This window comes from Lissotriton vulgaris, unplaced genomic scaffold (assembly GCF_964263255.1).
Source record: "Lissotriton vulgaris unplaced genomic scaffold, aLisVul1.2 SCAFFOLD_303, whole genome shotgun sequence".
NCBI classification, from domain to species: Eukaryota; Metazoa; Chordata; class Amphibia; order Caudata; family Salamandridae; genus Lissotriton; species Lissotriton vulgaris.
The window spans coordinates 717,569-740,582 of record NW_028246227.1 but is presented as its reverse complement, the minus strand read 5'-3'; the positions used below and the strand labels follow the sequence as shown (position 1 = coordinate 740,582).

At 42.9% G+C, this 23,014-nt stretch overlaps 3 protein-coding genes and 2 pseudogenes across 3 annotated transcripts; 4 read left to right on the top strand and 1 right to left on the bottom strand.

Annotated features, from left to right (window-relative positions):
- Positions 1–3,313: 3,313 nt before the first annotated feature.
- LOC147666030 (uncharacterized) lies at positions 3,314–4,978 on the bottom strand. The gene is made up of 2 exons (XM_086949311.1): positions 3,860–4,978; positions 3,314–3,796 (listed from the first exon to the last, which is right to left on the bottom strand). The coding sequence occupies exons 1-2, from the start codon at positions 4,976–4,978 to the stop codon at positions 3,314–3,316; spliced, it is 1,602 nt and encodes a 533-aa protein (XP_086805437.1).
- Positions 4,979–9,165: 4,187 nt separating this feature from the next.
- On the top strand, positions 9,166–10,836 carry LOC147666029 (uncharacterized). Its single transcript, XM_086949312.1, has 2 exons — positions 9,166–10,284; positions 10,354–10,836. The coding sequence occupies exons 1-2, from the start codon at positions 9,166–9,168 to the stop codon at positions 10,834–10,836; spliced, it is 1,602 nt and encodes a 533-aa protein (XP_086805438.1).
- A 1,347-nt stretch (positions 10,837–12,183) lies between these two features.
- Positions 12,184–13,862, top strand: LOC147666028 (uncharacterized; annotated as a pseudogene).
- Positions 13,863–14,183: 321 nt separating this feature from the next.
- Positions 14,184–17,228, top strand: LOC147666027 (uncharacterized; annotated as a pseudogene).
- A 2,247-nt stretch (positions 17,229–19,475) lies between these two features.
- Positions 19,476–22,370, top strand: LOC147666026 (uncharacterized). Its single transcript, XM_086949314.1, has one exon. The coding sequence runs from the start codon at positions 19,476–19,478 to the stop codon at positions 22,368–22,370; it is 2,895 nt and encodes a 964-aa protein (XP_086805440.1).
- The last annotated feature ends 644 nt before the right edge of the window (positions 22,371–23,014 follow it).

Here is a 23,014-nt window from a genome sequence, read left to right as displayed (position 1 = left end):
AATGTGATGAGCCTCTTTGATAGGACCTCTGTACTGGTAGCAAACCTTGGTGTTCTGCTACTCATTGGGAGTCCACTTGGCCTACTGTTTGTTATCGGCCACATGATTGTGGTTTTACCAGGTCGATGGATACAACTCGGTTCTCCTTTTTACCAGCAAGTGGCGGTAGTACAACTGATCTTGTCCCGTTGACAGACAAGACAGGAACTGCTTTTCTGTAAGAAGGCCCAAATTCCTTCTTTACCGCGATCTTCTCCCTGACTAGATCCCCGACTTTTGGAATCCAGACAGGTCTTGCTGGGACAGGTGGTGGTTCTTCAGTGGTTGTTGGCTGTTGTTTCAACTTTATGTTGCTCAGGTCTTTTCTTGTTTTGTTTAAGTCCTGCAAAATAGCCAAACGGTCTTTGATATCAAAGCTTTTTTCTTTCACCACTGAAGTCTGACTGTCAAGGTCAGAGATTAACATCCTAGTTCCGAATAATAATTCGTACGGACTGAATCCCTTCAGAGAATTTCTTGGCAAGTTATTTAGACTACGTTGGACACTTATTAGATGTTTGACCCACCCAGCTCCCGAACCTAATACCTTTGCCGTTATAGATTGCTTTATGTCACGGTTTTTTCTTTCAACAATTCTGTTCCCCTCAGGGTGAAATGGACAAGAGTACCGCAAATTCACGCCCATGCCGACCATGGCCTCCTTATAAGCTCTAGAGCTAAAAGCAGGTCCGTGGTCCGAATGCAGCATGCCAATTGCGTATGTGCTGATAAAGACTCGCAAATCTTTTATAACAGTTCTGGCGTCAGCCGTTCGCTGGGGCCACATCCATATGAATCTCGTGCATGAGTCCACTGCGACCAAGATATATTTATAGTTACCATCCCTTTGTAAGGGACCGCAGTGGTCCAGATAAACACAGGCTAATGGTTTATCCGAGATTAGAAGGGGCGTCTGGGCTGGACGTCTCACCGTTGATACTTTCATTTTTTGACATATTTCACATTCTAGAACATAGTTCCTTGTTTGTCTTCTCATTTGTGGCCACCAGTATCTCTGCTTTAATAATGATACTGTAGCTGAGATGCCAGCATGTATAGAAGCAAGCCCTTCGTGTGCCGCTATTATTAGTCCTAACCTATGTTCCGTGTTTGGAATTGCCCTATCCCCCACTCCAGGGATTCGAGCAAAAGGAACATTGTTTGCATCAGTTATGTATGAGTATTTTACTGGAAAGCCTTTCGGGAGTGGTTCTATCGAATTCTTTTCTGAAGCGCTGACAGCTTGTAATATTTCGCTGTCTATTTTTGTTTTTGACCGAGTGATGGCAGCTACGGAAGCCGTTTGTACAGCTGCCTTCGCGGCCTCATCAGCCAATGAGTTCCCTGCAACGTGAACGCCACCACGTTGATGACTCAGTGTATGTATCACGTGAGTCTTTGGTAGTTCTTTTTGTAATAGAACTACTTGTTCCCAGAGCATTTTATGCTTGATTGTGCCACCTTTCGCATCCTTGAAACCATTCTGAAGCCAGATCTGCAAGTATTCATTATAAGACTGAACGCAATAATACGAATCGCACACTATGAGTGTGGGGAATTCTCGATCGGTATTTTCAAGCGCCATCTTGAATGCTTGTAGTTCAGCTCGCTGAGCTGTACAATCTCCTAGAGATTGTGTTTTAGTGAGGGTTGGTTTAAATTTCCCTTCGTGCCAGCGACCTTTAACAATCGCACACGCAGCACTGTAAGCTTGTTTACCCCCTACTGCGGGTTGTGCTGATCCGTCTGTATATATTATACAGCCGTAATGTTCTAGAGGCAGAATTTCGGTCGACGGAGGACATTCAAATTCATATTGGAGAAATTCTTGTGTTTTTAAGTTGGGATCAAATTCGTATGCCACGTCTGTTGCAGCAAGAGAGTTAGCCCATTGTATCCATCTTGGATGGAGCGCTTTAGCATTAGGAATGCTTGCTTTTGTTACAGCCTCTAAGGCTGGTATCGGTGTCATGATTATTATTCGTTTACCTTGTGCCAGGGCTCGTTCTTTTGCTATAGCTGTCTGTGTTGCAGTTAGAATTTTTTCCGTTGGGCTAAATTTCATTTCAGCCTTAGTGTACAAGTGTGATTTGAATGCAATTGGTACCTTATCTCCCTCATTAGAGGTCAGGTATGTGAATCCGCATCTTCCTGGGATGACTCGAATCACAAGATTGCGTGTGTTATCATGTGTTTCTAATTTTGTTTTAATTAGCATGTCTGTTTGTAAGGATCTCAACATTTCTGTGTGTATTTGAGTCCAATTGGATCTTTTAAAATCTGGGTTTATCAGATCATAAAGGGGTTTGACCCTTTCTGCGTAATTTGCAATGTATGTTCTTCCGAAATTTAGGAAGATTTTTTAAAGTTGAATTTGTAACCCTCTGCTGCGAACCCAAGTATTATGGTGTTCACTCTCTTCAAGTGAGTATCCAAGTCATCATCTGTTAAGTATATGTCGTCGACATAAGATAATGCTTCATCATCATATATTTGTAGTAATTCTGTTACTCTCGCTGAGAATACTCCCGGGCTGTTCTTGTACCCCTGGGCTAACCGACAGAATTGTTTTTGAGTGCCATTTATTGAGAATGCAGTTAAATATCTGCTCTCTGGTGCTATATTTTGACAAAAGAATCCATTAGAGATGTCTAATGTTGTTTTGTATTTTTTGCGCACTATATTATTCATTAGTGCAGCACTATGCGAGTTTTGCACTGCAAAAGTTTTGCAACATGTGTTAAGGTGTCGGTAATCCAAAACTAGACGATATGAATTGTCTGGTTTGGAGACCGGAAACAAAGGGTTGTTCATTTGTGAGGTGCAAGTTTCAATCACCCCCTGGTATTCTAGCTGATCTAGTATTTCTTTTACCTGTTTTTTAGCTTCTTGCTTAATTGGGTACTGCCTTTGTGCAGCAGGTTGTGATTTTAACTGGATTTTGTGAGGAGGTGAGTCCTCATCCCATCCTACATGATTTTTATATAAAGCAGGAGCTAGAGCTACTGCCCACTTTCTAGCAAGTGTATATTTTTTATGAATCGGGATGTGATTCGAGAAGGCAGGCATAATTATTTCTTCGCCATGAGGGCACTCCCTAACAAACTCTGGTGGCCAGTCTTTTTCAGCTAGAAGGATGTCATAGCCCTTGGAGAGATTATCCCAAAATAGTCCCCTTATTTTCCTAGTCTTATCTCCCTCTATACGTAATGTTATTTTGTATATTTTGTGAGGTTTGCTAACTCTGGTGTCCGCAGTTTCCACTTGAAGATATTCATTCGTGTCCACTGTCTCCAGATGATTCATAAGGACTTTGCGAGCTATGCTCACTTCTGCTGCGCTGTCTAGCATTGTCTGAGCCCATTCCCCGTTTTTCAGTTGTGTCCTCAGTATTCTCGGCATTGTTAACTACCTTGATACTGGCTACCTTCTTTTTTGGAAATTGTAATTTCTTTTTTAGCTGAGCAGGTTCCTTGTCTTTGGACTTGGCGTGCTCTTCTCTTTGTTCTGATCGTTCTCTTCTTTCCGATTTCTGCGAGGAAGTCTGAAAAGATTGAGAGGGACGTGTATCAATGTCTTGATATCTATCAGGCTTTTTTATATTATCCCTATTTCTAAGGTTATATCTTTTCCCAGAGGGGTCACTCTGGGGTGACCTTTGTCTTTGGTTTGGAGATTTATCTCTTCGCCTTGGAGACCTTCCCCTGGACTGGAATTTCTTTTCTTTATGATTGGATTGTTTGTTTCCATCCCAGTTCTTTTTTGGTGAATTATTATTAAAAAATATTTTTTCAGGACTTTCAGTCAGTTGCGGTTTTACTGGTATTCCACCTAAACTATCTCTACCTAGTTCCTCATAGGATTTTTCTATGATTCTGGCAATTTGAGCTGGTTGGTCTGCTATATCTGTCTCTTTTAACCTCTGGCGGATCGCCAAGTTTGCTGCTTCTCCCTTTATGTTGGCTAATAATATAGCCGAGACCTGCTTGAAGTCTTTTAGTAATTTCATACCAAGAGTTAAAGCGGGTTCTGGACCGTATTCGTCTTGAATTTGTTTTAGCACATCTGGTATTACCGAAATGGATGGAACACCGTGCGTTTTTGTGTAGATAGAAGCAAAGACTGTACCCCAAGTGTCACAGTCCTCAATGTGTGGTGCGATTCCCATTGGAAGACAGATAGTCAGAATCCTGTGTTTTTCTAACACGGTGGTGTCAGGAAACACCGCCTCTATTTGGGTGATTTTTTGTGCCAACCAGAATGGTATTTGTTCCCGTTTAGCCGGTACTTTACCTAGGCAAGACTGGATGTTCTGTGGTGTAATTTTGTTTGTGTTCCCCTGGTTAGGGGTCAGCTGTGGAATTTTAATCGCTGGCTGAATTGTTGAAGTCCGCATCACATACTGTACTAATTGTCTATGTATTTTTATTAATTGTTTTAGCTGAGTTACCAGCTCTGCTGTAGACATCCCGTTGATGTCTGGATGTGGTGTGTATCCGGCTAGGACCGGCCACGTTGCTCCTGGTCTACCTAAAGGACCGAGCCTGGTGATGTGATTGTTATGTTTTAGGGCGCCATCAAATAAGAGCAAATGCTCTTGAAATTTGAGTGGTACTTCCACCTCCTCGAAAGGAGTGTACTCATTAGGAGGTTCCTCTATTTTGTAATAGTGGAAGTACTTTGTCACAGCATTTGCTGCTGGAAAATGTATCCATGAATAGTATACCTCTGTCTGCCGATATTCGTGTGCCTCAATTACGAATATGACTGTGCCACCTCTAGGTGTCAGTCCATTTTCTATAAGTTTTAGGGTTATAGATCTCCTTTTAATGACCGGGATGAGTATTATATCCTCGTCTGCTGCCTGCATGGTAGCATCAGCTGCTGCGAGTTCAGTTGCTAATCTAACTGCCTCTCTTTCATCTTCATTGTCTGACATTTTACTGTCCAGAAGGTTATTTTGTTTGTTTGCAGATCAGGTTTCTTATGGAAACAGAGATTAGATGCACAATATTTTGGAACAGTGTATCCTTCAACGTTGACTATACCAAGAACCATACATAGGAGTTCCCTCCTGCGAGGTCTGGCGGATATAACCTTTCACCCACTCCAGACGTCTTTGGAGTATTGTGGGAAAAGGGGTCTGAGTGAGAAAGCACGACTGAGTTACTCTAAATGTCTTACGTTAGTTTTATCGCCCTTTCCAAACGCGTTGGGCGCCATGTAGTGTAGTTCCTATTATCCCAATAGGCTCTGCGCATTGGAATAATACCTTCAATAGTAAAGGCCTAGACCAGACGTTAACTAGGTCTACTACTGTCGATATTAGACTTAAAGTTTTGGGTTTGCCAGCTAGCTCAGAGTTCACTAGAAACTTTCTCGAATGTTCAGGAAGGACTTAACTTCCCTGATTAGACAAGAAGGGATTTAGTTTCTGACAACCATAGAACATGACAACTTTGCTCTCCCCTAATCAAGAGTAAATCTCGAGAGTCGTGTGAACAAAAGGCAATTTATTTTACTCAGTCAGTACGTGCATTCTTAGTCTCATCAGATTGTAGAGAAAAGGAAGAGACGGGCGTGTTCAATAAAAAGGTGTTATTTATTGATGAGTCTCTTTTCTCATACATGAGAAATGGATCGATATTATTGCAATACTTATAGTTAAGTAGAGTGCATACATTAAAAGCAGAAGTATAAAATAATACTGTAAAAACATTGATATGGTTTCTGAGCCATAAGATGTTTAAAATGAATAAAATATATTACATACACATATACATTTGACTAAACGTACTCAACTGGTGTTTCTAAATACACCTACCCCGTGTACCTGACCTAAGTCTAATGCGTGGGCGGGAATAGAAAGTTACAGTTTAAGTTAAGTTTGTTTTTGCCAAGTGAATAACTAAAGAATTCTCTGTGAGGGGTTATTCAGTTCTGTACCTGGAAGTTAGGATGAATGAGGAATGGTATCTCTTTCTCTGGTCTCGATATTCCAGGCTGCCTGCGAGGGCTACCCGGAAGCGCCGGTGCTGGGTTTCTCAGCAGGAGAAAGCAGCTTCTCGTTCTCAGCGCGTCAGGAAGGCGGGGCTGCTGCCAGCGGGGTCTGCTCTGCTCTGGGCTTCGGCAAGTATGGCTGCTCCGTCTCGTCACCACGCGTGTGTTTGCATAGGGCAAGATCGGTAATATTTATACCTTTAAGGTGCCGAGATTGACGTAAGGATGGACATAGATACGTCAATAAGGATGTCATACGACTTGCTCGTTAGCACATTCTTTTGCTGAAGTTCTCTGTGAAATCAAAACAATGGCCGCACAGTTTTTCCAGGTTGTCATAGGTTTGATTTGTTATGAGAACTCCGTATGCCTTATCAGGGGCTGGAGGAATATCGCTTGTCTAATTAGATCGCAAGCGTTATGACCTAATCAGATAACACGTTCCTGTGCCGTAGTGTGACTGCGTCAGATAACGGTATCTGCATCATGGGGGTTTTCTGCCTCATGGGCTGACTGCTAGTTAACTTGTTGGTTAGTTTAACCAGAATAGGGTCAGGAATAGGGGGATCGATTGAGAACCTATAGGAATACATCACAGTAGTAGCAACTGTTTCTCCTTCTATTTCTTCTGTAGAACCCCCCTCCAGAGACCCCTCTGTAGCTTCAGTATAGACAACCATATTGATTAAGTTTCCCTCAAGCTTCACTACGCTCTTTCCCCCTTTCAGTGGTTTAGCGTTAATGCCATTGGTAGCATTAGTAACTTTATTTGTGTCATTTGTGCCAATTTTAATGCTACTGTCTTTTGCAGGAGCTGATAAGGGTAAGGGCAGAGGTACAAGAGGGATCGGAGGTCGCAGAACTTTCTTACTGTGTACTATGGAAGCTGAAGAGGGGATAGCAGCACCAACTCCCCCTCCTGGAGATAGCACGGTTTCTACTGCCTTATCTCCTGCCTTATCAGTAGTGGCTGTAATCCCTGTAGGAAGAGCCCCCTCTCTCAATTTTCCATGGAATGTGGGGACTTGTGATATAGTTGTTCCTTCACTCGTTGGTACCACCTCATTGTTAGTTTTGTTTGTCCTGGTCGATCTGGGTGGGTTTTTTGGAGCCATCTGTAACTCACCAACTTGTGCAGCATCTGTGATCAGCTGTGAGCCAGGACGCAGCCCAAGACCAGACCAGCTGAGAGCCGAGCCGCTGATCAACCGGGGAAAGAGGTGCAGAGCAAGCAACAGGTAGGCGCGAAGAAGCCTCTGCATTCGTGTTAAGTTGTGGCAAAAAAAAGATTATGTACGTGGATAAACTCCGAAAGTGCTCGTAGACTTGAGAGAGTCATAATGCGCTTAATCTAAAAGAAAACGTAGTACTTTGTGCCGTCTGGGCTGTAATAATCGCTTCCCTCGTCCCTCCCTTCCATCCCTCCCTCCCTCCCACCAGGTCTGGAACAGAGTGTTACCTTCCCACCTATCCCTTCCGTCCCTCTATCTTGTGATGTATTTCTATAGGTACTGTATCGATCCCCCTACTCCTGACCCTGGTTTGGTTAATAATTAACTAGCAGCCATCCAACGGTGCAAAAAACGTTATCTGATTGAGCCACACCACGGCACAGAAGCGCGTTATCTGATTAGGTCATAACGCATGCCATCTAATTAGGCAAGCACTATTCCTCCAGCCCCTGATAAGGCATACAGAGTTCTCAAAACAAATCAAACCTACCGGGACCTGGGATTTTCCCGTAGCCATTGTTTTGATTTCACCGAGAACTTCAGTAAAGAATGTGCGAACGAACCCGTTCGTATGACATCCTTATTGACGTATATATGTCCATCCTTACGTCAATCTCGGCACCTTTCAGGTATAAATATTACCGACATTGCCTTAAGCAAACACACGCGGTGGGGACGAGATTGGAGCAGCGAGACTTGCCGAGGAGCCCAGCAGAGAGCGAAGCCCACAGGCGCTGCCCCGCCTTCCTGACGCGCTGAGAGAGAGACGCTGCCTTTCTCCTGCCGAGAAATCCAGCTCCGGCGTTTCCAAGCAGCCCTCTCAGGCAACTGGAATATCGAGACCTGGGATACGAGATACCAGCCCTCCACCATTCTAGAACTCAGGTACAGAACTGAATAACCCCTTACAGAGAATTCTTGAGTCAGTCCCTTGGCAAAGCAAACTAAACTTAAACTGTTACTTATCTACTCCCGCCCACGTATTAGGCTTAGGTCAGGTACACTGGGGTAGGCGTGGTTAGAAGCACCAGTTGAGTACGATTAGCCAATGTATATATGTATGTATCTATTTTATCCATTTTAAAACATCATATGGCTTAGAAACCATATCAATGCTTTTACAGTATTACTTTATAATTCTGCTTTTACTATATGCACTTTACTCAACTCTAAGTATTACAATAGTAGCGATCCATTTCTCTTGTACGAGAAAAGAGACTGATCAATAAATACCATCTTTTATTGAACACGCCCGTCTCTTCCTTTTCTCTACAATCTGGTGAAACTAAGAATGCACGTACTGACTGAGTAAAATAAGTTGTCTTTTGTTTTCACACGACTCTAGAGATACACTCTTGATTAGGGGAGAGCAAAGTTGTCATGTTCTATGGTTGTCAGAAACTAAATCCCTTCTTGTCTATCCAGGGAGGTTAAAACCCTCCTTGCCTATTCGAGAAAGTTTCTAGTGAACTCTGAGCTAGCTGGCAAACACAAAACTTTAAGTCTAATATCGTCAGTAGAAGACCTAGTTAACCTCTGCCCTAGGTCTATACTATTGAAGGTATTATTCCAATGCGCAGAGCCTATTGGGATAATAGGAACTACACTACATGGCTCCCAAACGTTTGGAAAGGCGATAAAACTAACGCAAGACATTAGAGTAACTCAGTCGTGCTTTTTCACACAGACCCCCTTTTTTCCCATAATTCTCCAAAGACGTCTGGAGTGGGTGAAAGGTTATATCCGCCAAACCTCGCAGGAGGAGACTCCTATGTATGGTTCTTGGTTTATTCAACGTTGAAGGATACACTGTTCCAAAATATTGTGGATCTAATCTTTGTTTCCGTGGAAACCTGATCTGTAAACAAAACAGAATAACCTTCCTGTCGGTAAAATGACAGACAGTGAAGAAGAAAGGGAGACAGCTAGAATAGCAGCTGAACTCCTAGCAGCTGATAATACTCTGCAGGAAAATGACCCGGATATAATACTCATCCCGGTCAACATAAGGAAATCTATAACTTTAAAACGTATAGAAAATGGACTGACACCAAGAGGTGGTACAGTCATATTTGTAATTGAGGCACACGAATATCGGCAGACAGAGGTATTCTATTCATGGATAAACTTTCCAGCAGCAAACGCTGTAACAAAGGTCTTCCACTATTACAAAACAGAGGAACCTCCTGATGAGTACATTCCTTTTGAGGAGGTGGAAATACCACTCAAATTCCAAGAGCACCTGCTCTTGTTTAATGGCGCCCTAAAACATAATAATCACATCACCAGGCTCAGTCCACTAGGTAGACCAGGAGCGACGTGGCCGGTCCCAGCTGGATACACACCACATCCAGACATTGAAGGAATGTCTGCAGCAGATCTTTTAGCACAGCTAAAACAATTAATAAAAATACATAGACAATTAGTCCAATATGTAATGCGGACTTCAACGGTCCAACCAGCAATTAAAATTCCACAGCTGACCCCTCATCAGGGGAACACAAATAAAATTACACCACAGAACATACAGTCCTGTCTAGGTAAAGTACCCGCAAAACGGGAACAAATACCTTTCTGGCTAGCACAAAAAAATCACTCAAATAGAGGCGTGTTTCCAGACACCACCCCGGTGGAAAAACACAGGATTCTGACTATCTGTCTTCCTATGGGAATCGCACCACACGTGGAGGACTGTGACACTTGGGGAACAGTCTTTGCTTCCATTTACACAAAAACACATGGTGTACCATCCATGTCAGTAATACCAGATGTGCTAAAACAAATTCAAGATGAATACGGTCCAGAACCCGCTTTAACTCTCGGGATGAAATTACTGAAAGACTTCAAGCAGGTCTCTGCAATATTACTAGCCAACATAAAGGGAGAAGCAGCAAATGTGGCGATCCGCCAAAGGTTAAAAGAAACAGATATAGCAGACCAACCACCTGAAATTGCCATAATCATAGAAAAATCCTATGAAGAACTAGGAAGAGATAGTTCGGGTGGAATACCGGTAAAACCGCAACTAATTGAAAGTCCTGAAAAGGTATTTATTAAAAATAATTTAAACACTCAAAAAAAGAGCTGGGATGGAAATAAACAATCCAATCCTAAAGAAAAAAGATTCCAATCCAGAGGAAGGTCTCCTCGGCGGAGAGAAAGATCTCCAAACCAAGGACGCAGGTCTCCCAAGAGGGAGCCCTCTGGGAAAAAATACAACCTTAGAAATAGGGATAATATAAAAAAACCTGATAGATATCAAGAAATTGATACACGTCCCTCTCAATCTTTTCAGACTTCCTCTCAGAAATCGGAAAGAAGAGGACGATCAGAACACAGGGAAGAGCACGTCAAGTCCAAAGACAAGGAGCCTGCTCATCTGAATAAAAAATTACAATTTCCAAAAAAGAAGGTAGCCAGTATTAAAGTAATCAACAATGCCGAGAATACTGAGGACACAGCTGAAAAACGGAGAATGGGCTCAGACAATGCTAGACAGCACAGCAGAAGTGAGCATAGCTCGCAAAGTCCTTATGAATCATCTGGAGACAGTGGACACGAATGAATACATTCAAGTGGAAACTGCAGATACCAGAGTTAGCAAACCCCATAAAATATATGAAATAACATTACGTATAGAGGGGGATAAGACTAGGAAAATAAGGGGTCTATTTTGGGATAATCTCTCCAAGGGCTATGACATCCTTCTAGCTGAAAAAGACTGGCCACCAGAGTTTGTCAGCGAGTGCCCTCATGGCGAAGGAATAATTATGCCTGCCTTCTCAAATCATATTCCAATACATAAAAAATATACACTTGCAAGAAAGTGGGCAGTAGCTCAAGCTCCTGCTTTATATAAAAATCATGCGGGATGGGATGAGGACTCTCCTCCTCACAAAATCCAGTTAAAATCACAACCTACTGCACAGAGGCAGTACCCAACTAAGCAAGAAGCTAAAAAAACAGGTAAAAGAGATCCTAGATCAACTTGAATACCAGGGGGTGATTGAAACTTGCACCTCACAAATGAACAACCCTTTGTTTCCTGTCTCCAAACCGGACAATTCATATTGTCTAGTTTTGTACTACAGACACCTTAACTCATGTTGCAAAACATTTGCAGTACAAAACTTGCATAGTGCTGCACTAATGAATAACATAGTGCGCAAAAAGTACAAAACAACGTTAGACATCTCTAATGGATTCTTTTGTCAGAATATAGCACCAGAGAGCAGATATTTGACCGCGTTGTCAATAAATGGCGCGCAAAAAAAATTCTGTCGTTTGCCCCAGGGGTTCAAGAACAGCCCAGGATTATTCTCAGCGAGAGTAACAGAGTTACTACAAACCTATGATGATGAGGCATTATCTTATGTCGACGACATCTATCTAACAGATGACGACTTGGATACTCACTTGAAGAGAGTGAACACCATAAACTTGGGTTCGCAGCAGAGGGTTACAAATTCAACTTTAAAAAGTCAAGAATTGCCCATCTAACAGTCCTGTTTTAGGATATGAACTATCAAGTGAAGGCAAAAGCCTGGCTGACAATTTCCTAGAGAAATGTGCTGTAATCCAAGCGCCTAGAACACTAAAAAACCTACAATCAATTCTAGGCTTCCTGAATTTCGGAAGAACTTACATTATAAATTACGCAGAAAGGGTCAAACCCCGTTATGATCTAATAAAACCAGATTTTAAAAGAAACAATTGGACTCAAAAACACACAGAAATTTTGAGATCTTTACAAACAGACATGTTAATTAAAACAAAATTACAAACACGTGACAACACACGCAACCTTGTGATTCGAGTCATCCCAGGAAGATGCGGATTCACATACCTGACCTCTAATGAGGGAGAAAAGGTACCAATTGCATACAAATCACACTTGTACACAAAAGCTGAAATGAAATTCAGCCCAACGGAAAAAATTCTAACCGCGGTACAGACTGCTGTAGCAAAAGAAAGAGCCTTAGCACAAGGTAAATGAATAATCATCGTAACACCGATACCAGCCCTGGAGGCGGTAACGAAGGCTAGCATTCCGAATGCTAAAGCACTCCATCCAAGATGGATACAATGGGCTAATTCTCTTGCAGCAACAGACGTGGTATACGAATTTGATCCCAACCTGAAAACACAAGAATTTCTCCAATATGAATTCGAATGTCCTCTGCCAACCGAAATTTTACCTCTAGAACATTACGGCTGTATAATATTTACAGACGGATCAGCACAACCCGCAGTAGGGGGTAAACAAGCTTACAGTGCTGCGTGCGCGATCGTTAAAGGTCGCTGGCACGAAGGAAAATTTAAACCACTGGTCACTAAAACGCAATCTCTAGGAGATTGCACAGCTCAAAGAGCAGAACTACGAGCATTCAAAATGGCGCTTGAAAATACCGATCGAGAATTCCCCACACTCATAGTGTGTGATTCGTATTACTGCGTCCAGTCTTATAATGAATACTTGCAGATCTGGGCTCAAAACGGCTTTAAAGATGCAAAAGGAGGCACAATCAAGCATAAAATTCTTTGGGAACAAGTAGTTCTTTTGCAAAAAGAACTACAAAAGACTCACGTGATCCATACACTGAGTCATCAACGTGATGGCGTTCACGTTGCAGGGAATTAATTGGCTGATGAGGCCGCGAAGGCAGCTGTACAAACGGCTTCCGTAGCTGCCATCACCCGGTCAAAAACAAAAATAGACAGCGAAATATTACAGGCTGTCAGCGCAACAGTAAAAAAAGCGATAGAAACACTCCCGAAAGGCTTTCCAGTAAAGTACTCATACATAACTGATGCAAATAATGTTCCGTTTGCTCGAATCCCTGGAGGGGGGGATAGGGCAATTCCAAACATGGAACATAGGTTAGGACTCATCATAGCGGCACACGAAAGGCTTGCTTCTGTACATGCTGGCGTTTCAGCCGCAGTATCATTATTAAAGCAGAGATACTGGTGGCCTCAAATGAGAAGACAGACAAGGAACTATGTTCTAGAATGTGAAATATGTCAAAGAATGAAGGTATCAACAGTGAGACGACCAGCGCAGACGCCCCTTCTAATCTCAGACAAACCATTAGCCTGTGTTTATCTGGACCACTGTGGTCCCTTACAAAGGGATGGTAACTATAAATATATCTTGGTCGCAGTGGATTCATGTACGAGATTCACATGGATGTGGCCCCAGCGACCGGCTGACGCCAGAACTGTTATAAAAGATTTGCGAGTCTTTATCGGCACATACGCAATTGGCATGCTACATTCTGACCAGGGTCCTGCTTTTAGCTCTCGGGCTTATACGGAGGCCATGACCAGCATGGGCATTGCATTGCGGTACTCTTGTCCATTTCATCCTGAGGGAAACAGAATCATAGAAAGAAAAAACCGTGACATAAAGCAATCTATAACAGCAAAGGTATTAGGTTCAGGAGCTGGGTGGGTCAAACATCTAATAAGTGTCCAACGTAGTCTAAATAACCTGCCAAGAGATTCTCTGAGGGGATTCAGTCCGTACGAACTATTGTTTGGGACTAGAATGATGATCCAAGATCTTGATAGTCAGACTTCAGTGGTTAAAGACAAAAGCTTTGATATCAAAGATCGTTTGGCTATTTTGCAGGACTTAAATGAAACAAGGAAAGACCTGAGCAACATAAAGTTGAAACAACAGCCAACAACCACTGAAGAAAAACCACCTGTCCCAGCAAGGCCTGTCTGGATTCCAAAAGTCGGGGATCTAGTCAGAGAGAAGATCGCGGTAAAGAAGGAATTTGGGCCTTCTTACAGAAAAGCAGTTCCTGTCCTGTCTGTCAACGGGACAAGATCAGTAGTACTACCGCCCCTTGCTGGTAAAAAGGAGAACAGAGTTGTATCCATCGACCTGGTAAAACCACAATCATGTGGCCGATAACAAATAGTAGGCCAAGTGGACTCCCAAGAAGTAGCAGAACACCAACGTTTGCTACAAATACAGAGGTTCAAACTGAGAGACTAATAACATTCGAAAACTCTACAGTAAATCAACAAGGACTATGCAACAAAGCAATGGAACTTAAACCTCTAAAAACCCAAATAAAAACATTTAGTCGAGACACACCAACCTACGATGAAGTAACAAATGAAACTTCTAGAACAAGAAGTAATCCAGAAGCAATTGGAACAATTGACAGAACGGCATCCGGCTACTTCATCAACTTCGATGATTTCTCTGAAGATCTGAGTGAATCTAAGAAACAGCCATCAATAAAAACTTTTAAAGATAAAACTAAGGAACTTTTTCAACAGCTGAAAGAAACCTATCTGATTTCTCCATGGATTGAATTTTGGGTGGCCTTAGGTGCATTTGTCCTCATACTTTGGTTCATCATGGTACTATGCTTGGGACATTTCATTGAGGGAAAATATGCTAAAATGGACACAGCAAGCCAGAAAATCAACTTGGTCCTTAAACCACACACATCTTCACACGTCGAGAAAAGAGAACTTTCTTCAGTCAACCTTACAGCCAACCCTATCCCCGGCGGGGTAGCATGGGACAATACTGATTATGAAATCTATGGTCCGGTTGAAATCCTGAAGTATCTACACCAATTTAAGATCTCATTGAGTGACTTTGTAAAACCAAGCACATTTGCTGATGATTGGGACTTTGAAAGTATTAATGATATGATGTCTGATCTTGTGATGTCTGCTAAATTTACAGAACATGATTATTTGCAGGGTTTGTCTATCTATGATGAGATGTTCTGCTACAACCACTATGGTAACCATTATCTACATAAATCTGCACAACCTAGAAATGTTTTAAATTATAACCAATGGGAACATTGTGCTACTCCTCCAAAAGGTAGCTCGAAAACATTTTATGATAAATATTCATACTTTTCAGGGTTTAACACAAGTAATGCAGAAACATTGTATTTCAAATTGTCAAATAAGACAGGTACAAAGACCATGCTTACAAACACAAAATTGATATATTCTGATTCATTTTTTGAGCAAATGAATACATTTGGTTTTGATTTCTGGAACAATAACATTGAAGCAAAAACTGTTTGGGGTACAAGAGATTGGCAAGTACAAGGTATAGAATCATTGTTTAGAGCCTGCATGATCCCAGAACAAATTATATTTTTGAATGACACTATTCAACAAACTACCTGTCTTGGCTTAGCCAAAATCAAAGATTTAAACAAACCGTCTATTCCAAAGCCAACAGTGAATAGTAATAGCTCTATAGATGTTGAGATAGACGTAAACCATATATTAAACCAAAACAGAACACATCCTGAATGGAAACAATGGTTGATCTGGCCCACAGATACAAATAACTGTCAAGACTGATTCCTGAACAAAATACAGGGGTTCACATTGACCAGGCCAGACCCTAGATATTCCCAAAGACAACATCCAGGGATAATAACCACTTACAGTGTGGGCAAGCTCTGCCTTCAATGGCTACAAACATCCACACTGGCAGAAATTAAGCAACACCTAACTTTACTTACAGAAGGTGCTGACTTGCGTGATTTCATCATGGGACCACGCAAACAGCGTCAAAAACGTTTCATAGCGGCCTCTATATATGCAGCTTATAACGAAGCCTGGAAAGAAGCTCAAATTGAGACAGCAGAGAAAATACGGGAAATTGACCGTATTCATTTGGAAAAATCGCTTTCTGTTGTGGACAATAGGTTAATGACTCTGTCTTCCAGAATATATTCTTTGGACAGCATTGCGTCTTCAGCAATCGATATAATATCGCAAAACTTACTGTTGTTACAACACGGTCAGTCCCAATTGCGTTCTATTGTACAGCTTGGCTGGACGTTACAAAACCTGCGTTCAGGCTATGTGCCTTGGCGTTTAATCAACACAACGTCATTATTTAATATCTTTAACCTTACTGATAAACAAATCAGTATGGCGCAGAAGGGTGCTGATTATACAATCCTGAGCATTGAAAAACTCGAAAGATTACCATTGACAATGTCAGAACGACCTGTCATTGAATGGATAATACATGGGATAATAAATATTCCGATATCTACTTTCAGGTTTCAGTACTGCCAAAAATATATACAGGCAGGCCAGTATGAAAGGTTGGGTAAAGGGTACATTAAGTCAACATGGAACTTACCCTATACACATGCTTGTGTCAGTAATAAAGGCCAGAAAGTGTTTCTTAGTGGCAATAATTGCGCGAGGTCATTAAGCGGTACACTTCTGTGTCGGGGTATTAGTTTGCATGGAGCCTGTGAAGGGACCTCAAATAACGTTTAATGTCACCAGCTAGGCACACCTGCAACACAAATAGAACCATTTTTTAGGAGACTCTCGAACGGGAGTTACATTCTAATAGTAGATCGCAGATGTTGTAGTTTGCTGCCCGGAAAACCTTATCTCATAACTGTGACTACAAAGGTCATGTGCTGTGAACGGGTATTGTTCCCCAGCGATTCCCCAGACAGGGAGGCAAGGTTATGGCCCAACTTGAAAATTGCTTCTATTCGAATTGATACTTTAAGCAGAATGAAGACAGTGCTCCTACAGATGCCGACCAGGCTAACGTCATCAAAAGAAACGTATGATCTCCAAGTTGCAAGGACAACGGCATAGATTCATTCATTGTTATCAACTAATTCCCCCATACATTTCGCAGAATTACTGAACGAAATCTTAAACATTTCTGATACCAGTGGTGTCTCAAGTGTATTTAAGACAGTGTTTTCGGGAGCCTTAACCCCATTTAAAGCCATTCTGGGTATCTTTCCAGACTTTGTCCATTCCATCTTTGGCGGACTTCCTCTCCTTTTGGGACTGGTGGCAGGCATCCTATTTTTGATCCTGTTATTTCGCTATGGCAAACCATGTCACAGACAAAACACCTGCGACAAGGGAAGAAACGATTCTAGCCATTGGCTACCGGGACCGCATAACTAGAGTCCTTGGACTAGCACGGCTACGGGACTTGAACATGACTTGGTTTCTTTCATTTAGACCAATGTGGCAACGTTGTGTTATGCCTGTATTAAGGTGCTTGCTATGCGGCGAAGAATGCGTGTTGGACACCTGTTTGACACTACAATCGGATGTGCCATTGGACGCAGAAACCTTGTTGGGTCCGGTAACGGCTCATGCATTGTGCTGCCCCCAGCGGCTACCTATCCTGATGACGGCATTCGTGGAGACTTCACCACTACGATTGAGGGGTAGTGAAGTACAAGATGAAAGCAGCATCGATCAGGTACGACCTTCTGTCAGCTATGCTGATCAAACCATCAATGAAGGCAATCATGCTCATGAATGCATTGTGGAAAAGTAAATTTTGCCATGTTCTGTGTCCCTACGTGTCCTCCATCTTATGTTATGTGTGCATGATTAATATGCATATGTACTCCCCATGTTTGATTAAAGACGCAATTACAGTTGTGTCCATCTCTGGTATGCCAGTTTCCAGTCTTCGTGAAAGCTACGAGTTTTAGGCCTATGTACAGCTACGTTGCCACGTTTCTCAGTGTGCACGTTATTTCATTGTAAAGTCCCCGTTTCTAGGCCTCAAAAGGGCCCGGACACCAGATTCAGCTCCTGTCTCTTGAACCCTCGCTGAGGAGCGATACGGCCCCCACCTGTATCCTCGACCCTTCATTTACTTCCTGCCTCATAGTGCCCGGCTCAGCCTGGCTCTGCCTACGAGTCTGCCAAGAGTATGTTATGATTCTAGTTATCAGTCCAGCCCTCCTTCTCTGCATTCCTAAGCTACTGAATCGCATCAATAGTTTCCGTCATTGTCTAGCCTTTACGTCTCTATGTAAGAGAAATACTGTATTTAATGGTCATTTAATATTCTTCATCACGCACTACATGTAGAATAATGCATGCTCCAGTCTTAGAGTCTGTTAGCCTTTCCCCTCCTGACTTCTAGTTTATATCAACATGTTCTCTAAACATTAGATACTCGATAGGGTTTAGGTACATGTTGCCCTGACTCTCCAGACTTCAGTCTCTGCTCCTAGCACAGAGTTCATAGCCCCCAGCTCCTCCTAGTAACACGTCATTGCCAGTTTGCGCGCACCATTAGGTCAGAGGTCCCGGCTCCTTAGGTAGCCCCCTCCATGTTTCCGCCCCATTCATGACATATTCTGTTACGTTTGCATCACATGTCTATGTATACGCCCTGTTACACCCACTTTCACTCTTATCTTTCGCGACTGCTACGCGTCACGCCTTCTGCTCCACCCACTGCTACGCCTACTGTATTCACTGTAATGCTATTGTTTTAGTATATATATGTTGTACATTGTTATTAAAAGTTAGAGCTCTCTTCCCTTCCTGCCCCCGGCAGCTGCCATTCTGTTCCCGTGCAGGTTGTCCTGTTCCTGTCCTTTATGCTGTATTAAACCTGCAAAACTCCTACTACCTCGAATCTTGACTCTTATTTATTGAGCTATCTGTCATTGCTATGTCCAGTAAAACCTAGATCCGGTATTATTTATTTATATACCACATAATGGCGCCCGAATAGGGACTTGCCCTTTCCCCACGCGCCGGTGAAGCCACGCCGGCCCCCTGACCCTCTGCAGCCGTGACGGAACCATACCGTGCACGTGCAGATATTTCTGCTTCAAGTATCCCTCAGGCCCACGGAGGAGACGGAGGTGGCGGTCCAGCATCCAGACGAGGCGGTGGAGGAACGCGGCGAGTCCCGACCAGAGCCCAAGCCGAGAGTCCAAGGTCCGAGGTATCCGGAGGCCCACCCGTAACAGAAGTCCGAAGTTCGTCCGTCCGGCGTCGAAGCAGTCCAGTCCAGTCCGAGGCCTTCCGTTCTTGCTGCCCGGTGAGTACCGTTGCTGGGGTAGTATCTAGACAGGGTCAATTTAATTAACTCTGGTCCGTGGGTTTTGGTGGTACACAGACCCAAAACGAAGTGTCCACTTCGGTGGATGCGGGTCCTGACGTGTCTCTTTATGAGACCGGTAAGTTTCGTACTGTTTCAGCAGTGCAGCTAGTTCTGTTCTAGTCAGTTCTGTTCTCGAGAAAATTCGTGTATTCTGTTTTCAGTATTCCAGGTAGTATTCTGTTCGAACTGTTATTCTAAATGTTCTGCATGTATTTTAACGTCGTGGTATGAATGTGGTGTAATTATCGTGTTCATTGTGTATTGTATTGTGTCTAGATTACAGTTCCGTCATGCCCTTGTTTTCTAAATTACGTCAGTTAAAAACCAGAAAAGGTCTGCTAGAAGCAGCAGTTCCTGTCCCGCCTAGGGACAGTCCAGGTCATTTTATGTATCAGAAGCATGGCATAAGTGCCATATTGTATCTAGATTTATGGGTGGAATACACCAAAGAGTTAGAGGAAAAGTATAGATGGCCCGTATCAGGTACGTGGGATGCCGAGTGCATCATGAGAGTAGAAGAGGCATTATGGAAAAAGAAAGCCAGACAGTCACAGAAAGATGCCATCGAGTTATGGTGCAAAGAATCTCATAAAAGAACCGAAAAAGAAATCAGAAAGTCAGAATTAAGTAGAGAATCCTTAGAACGAGCCCAAGAAAGGGAATTAATCGAGATAGGTGAACGAGTTAAAACCGAACAGTCAGACAGACAGAGGAATGCCCTCATTAAGGGTATGTACCCTCTTCTCGCCGAGGGCTTGCCAAAAGCAACCCCGGAGGCATCCAGCAATTTTCCGCCACCGTTGGTTCCGACCAAGCTACGTCACAAACCGACCGCAGCTGATATTTTCATCTCGTCCTATTTGGACGACACAGTCCCAGAATATGCAAATCCTGTTCCGCCAGCTCCCATAAATAATGTAAATCCTGCTCCTCCAGTCACCGGGGCACCTGCTACGGTACCCCCGGTCCAGCCTACATTACAATTTCCCACTCTACCAGCACGAAGAGTATCAGTCGACAATTCCAGTTTAGGGGCCGCAGGAGGAGGTCCTTCTGGTACCCCGCCACCACACCAACGTGTAACATCAGTCGAGTTACATGAACGTGCGTTACAGCGTACGCCTAAGTATAAGTCCGTTGCAGAAATCCGACGAGCCCTTACTGAATGCCGCTATGATCCAGTTACAGGTGATGATAGTACAGTTATATATTCCATCCGTGTAAGACGGGTGACCGGGTATTTGGACACCCTACCGGACATGAAAGAAGATCTAGACAGAATATATCGTTTCATCCGTACAGGGGATGATCCAGAAAGTATTGGCGAAGCCATGTCTCAAAGGAAAGCTGAGATCCAGCTCATGTTATTAAAATTTCTGATTAATTGTTTAATAAGAGAACAAGATTACCCTTCCAAAGATCCGGCCGAAATGAGAATCCTGACAAGGTGGAGTGAGAATATAGCCGAGGGTAAGCACAAGACCATCAGTAGTATAGAGAGTATGTACAAGAAAATTCGTAAAGAAATAATAAGGTTACACGAGAAACGCAAAGAAGCACAAGTCAGCGAGAAAGAAAATGACTCTTCTACTGAAGAGGTAGACGACGAGAATCCCACCAGAATAGCGTATGTGGGTAGAACTAGACTTTCCGACCGACATTCACGTCTAGATTACAAGAAAACTGTTCCTCATCCAGCACCAGAACAAGGTTCTCTAGAACAAGTATTTCAAGCTACCGATCATATTCTGAAATCACAAATCGGTTACAGTGAGTTAAGTACTATGCATGAACAAGAACTAGCCCGATCAGCAGTCCGATGGATTACTGATTCTACCACTTTTCCCGACGAAATAGTGGCACAAATGTTTCTGAAACTGCCCCCAGCCGAGCAGCGACTGGTGGGTATGTATATGATCCAGCACCTCATTACTCTGTATGAGGGTCAGCATTCCGATCCAGGTCCGTTACATGATGTTCTGAACGAGTTACTCCAGTATAGATGGAAAGGTCTAGGTACCGATTTAATTAGTGTCATTCTAGAACAGCGCCACAAATATAGAACGTTTTTAAACCCGCATTTCGTTCATGTCTCACCCCCAGAAAATAAACCGTTTTACATAGACAGACAGAATCCGTTACGAGAAGTCCACCCAGTTAGAGGAACGGGTGGCGAACTAGAGCGAGTGTTTGTTTACACCCCGATTACAAAGATGGAACTCTTAGAGATGAAGAAATTAATTCCCTGTCATGACAAAGATCCAGCAGGGTTCCATAGAGAATTAAAAGACATGCTCCGTATGGGAGAATACACGTATCCAGATATAATTAAAATGTTAAAGGTCCTGTTGCCCGCAGGGGTATACGAAAAACTCAAGGAAAAAGAATGGGAGGTGGGAGAGAAAAAGATCGATTGGGCAGTCCTAGAAGCTGAAGATAAGGCACGAGTACCAGGTACCGGTCTTGGAGAGAAATGTAAAGAATTACCTGAATTATTAATTCAAGTTTTGCCCAGATTATTAGCAACTAAAAAGGAAGACTGGGATGCAATCTCAGCCTGTAAACAGAAACAAGACGAAGACATTAGTGATTTTTATTCTAGATTTGAGAAATGCTTTAGTATAAACAGTGGCCTCAAGACAAGTAGCGAGTCATACCCTCATCTCTTTGTTACTAAATTAGTCGAGAATTCAAGTCCCCAAGTTAAGAATCGAGTTTTGAAAGTCGAAAGTACCTGGCAAGCTAATACCCCGTCCCAAATGTTACAGATGCTCCAATATCACCAGAATAGAATCAGAGAAGAACAGGATCATGAAAGAAAACGTATGAAAGACACGAAAATGAAAGTACTAGTTGCACAATCTGTCCCACAAGACAGTCAGAAGAGGGGTCCGAATCAAGCCAGTCATCCTGCAGTTCCTGTTAAAGGGACCTGCAATTATTGTAAACAGCCAGGTCATTATATAAACGAGTGTGCAGTTCTGAAACACAACATAGCTACCGGTAAGACTAAAGAAAGACCACGTCCGCCTAGACAAGAACAAGTTTCACAGACTTCCCAGTTACCACAGAATGCACCACAGACAGTTACAGTACCGCAGCCTATCGCTGCAACACAGCATGTTACACAGCAGATGTACCAGTATGCACAGTCCGAGTATCCAGAGTATCAGCCATATTCATGAAACAGCCTAGAGAGGGAGGTAGGCTTGCCTCTCATCGAGATACCTGTAGATCAAGAGGGTCCCTATGTACACAGTCAAGTATTAGGGAAAGACAGAAAGTTTCTGATTGATACAGGGGCAAGTAGGACCACCATTAGCCACGCCGAAGTTCCAGGGGCTCCGCTCTCAGGCTCAAGAAATGTTTCCCTTGGATTTTCAGGTAAACCTATTGTAAACGAAATATCAAAGCCAGTAACTCTAGAAGTAGGTCCATTGTCCCGCACTACTGATCTGTTACTTACAAAGTCATGCCCAGAAAATTTGTTAGGCATTAAAACACTGAAAGAATTAGGTGCAGTTATTTGCTGCTCCCCAGAGGGAATACGCTTGTTCCTACGTGACTTCAAGGGTCACTATGTATTACAAGATTTTGATCCAAGATTGTCCAATGTTCCACAGCATTTATGGGCACAAGGTCCAACTGATGTAGGCTATATGCAAATCACACCCCATCGTGTGACTCTCAAGCCAGGTGTAGTGTTACCACGAATCAGACAGTACAGATTGCCACCTGAGGCTGTAGCAGCCTTATCCAAAATTATTGACGAGCTCATCGCTCAAGGAGTAGTTGTAGAAACTGACTCCAATGTATGTAATTCTCCGAT

Coding starts and splice junctions, on each gene's coding strand:
- LOC147666026 (XM_086949314.1), top strand. CDS start 19,476: ATGCCCTTGTTTTCTAAATTACGTCAGTTAAAAACCAGAAAAGGTCTG.
- LOC147666030 (XM_086949311.1), bottom strand. CDS start 4,978: ATGTCAGACAATGAAGATGAAAGAGAGGCAGTTAGATTAGCAACTGAA. Junction 3,797..3,859: donor ATAGTTTAGGTGGAATACCA/GTAAAACCGCAA, acceptor TCACCAAAAAAG/AACTGGGATGGAAACAAACA.
- LOC147666029 (XM_086949312.1), top strand. CDS start 9,166: ATGACAGACAGTGAAGAAGAAAGGGAGACAGCTAGAATAGCAGCTGAA. Junction 10,285..10,353: donor ATAGTTCGGGTGGAATACCG/GTAAAACCGCAA, acceptor ACTCAAAAAAAG/AGCTGGGATGGAAATAAACA.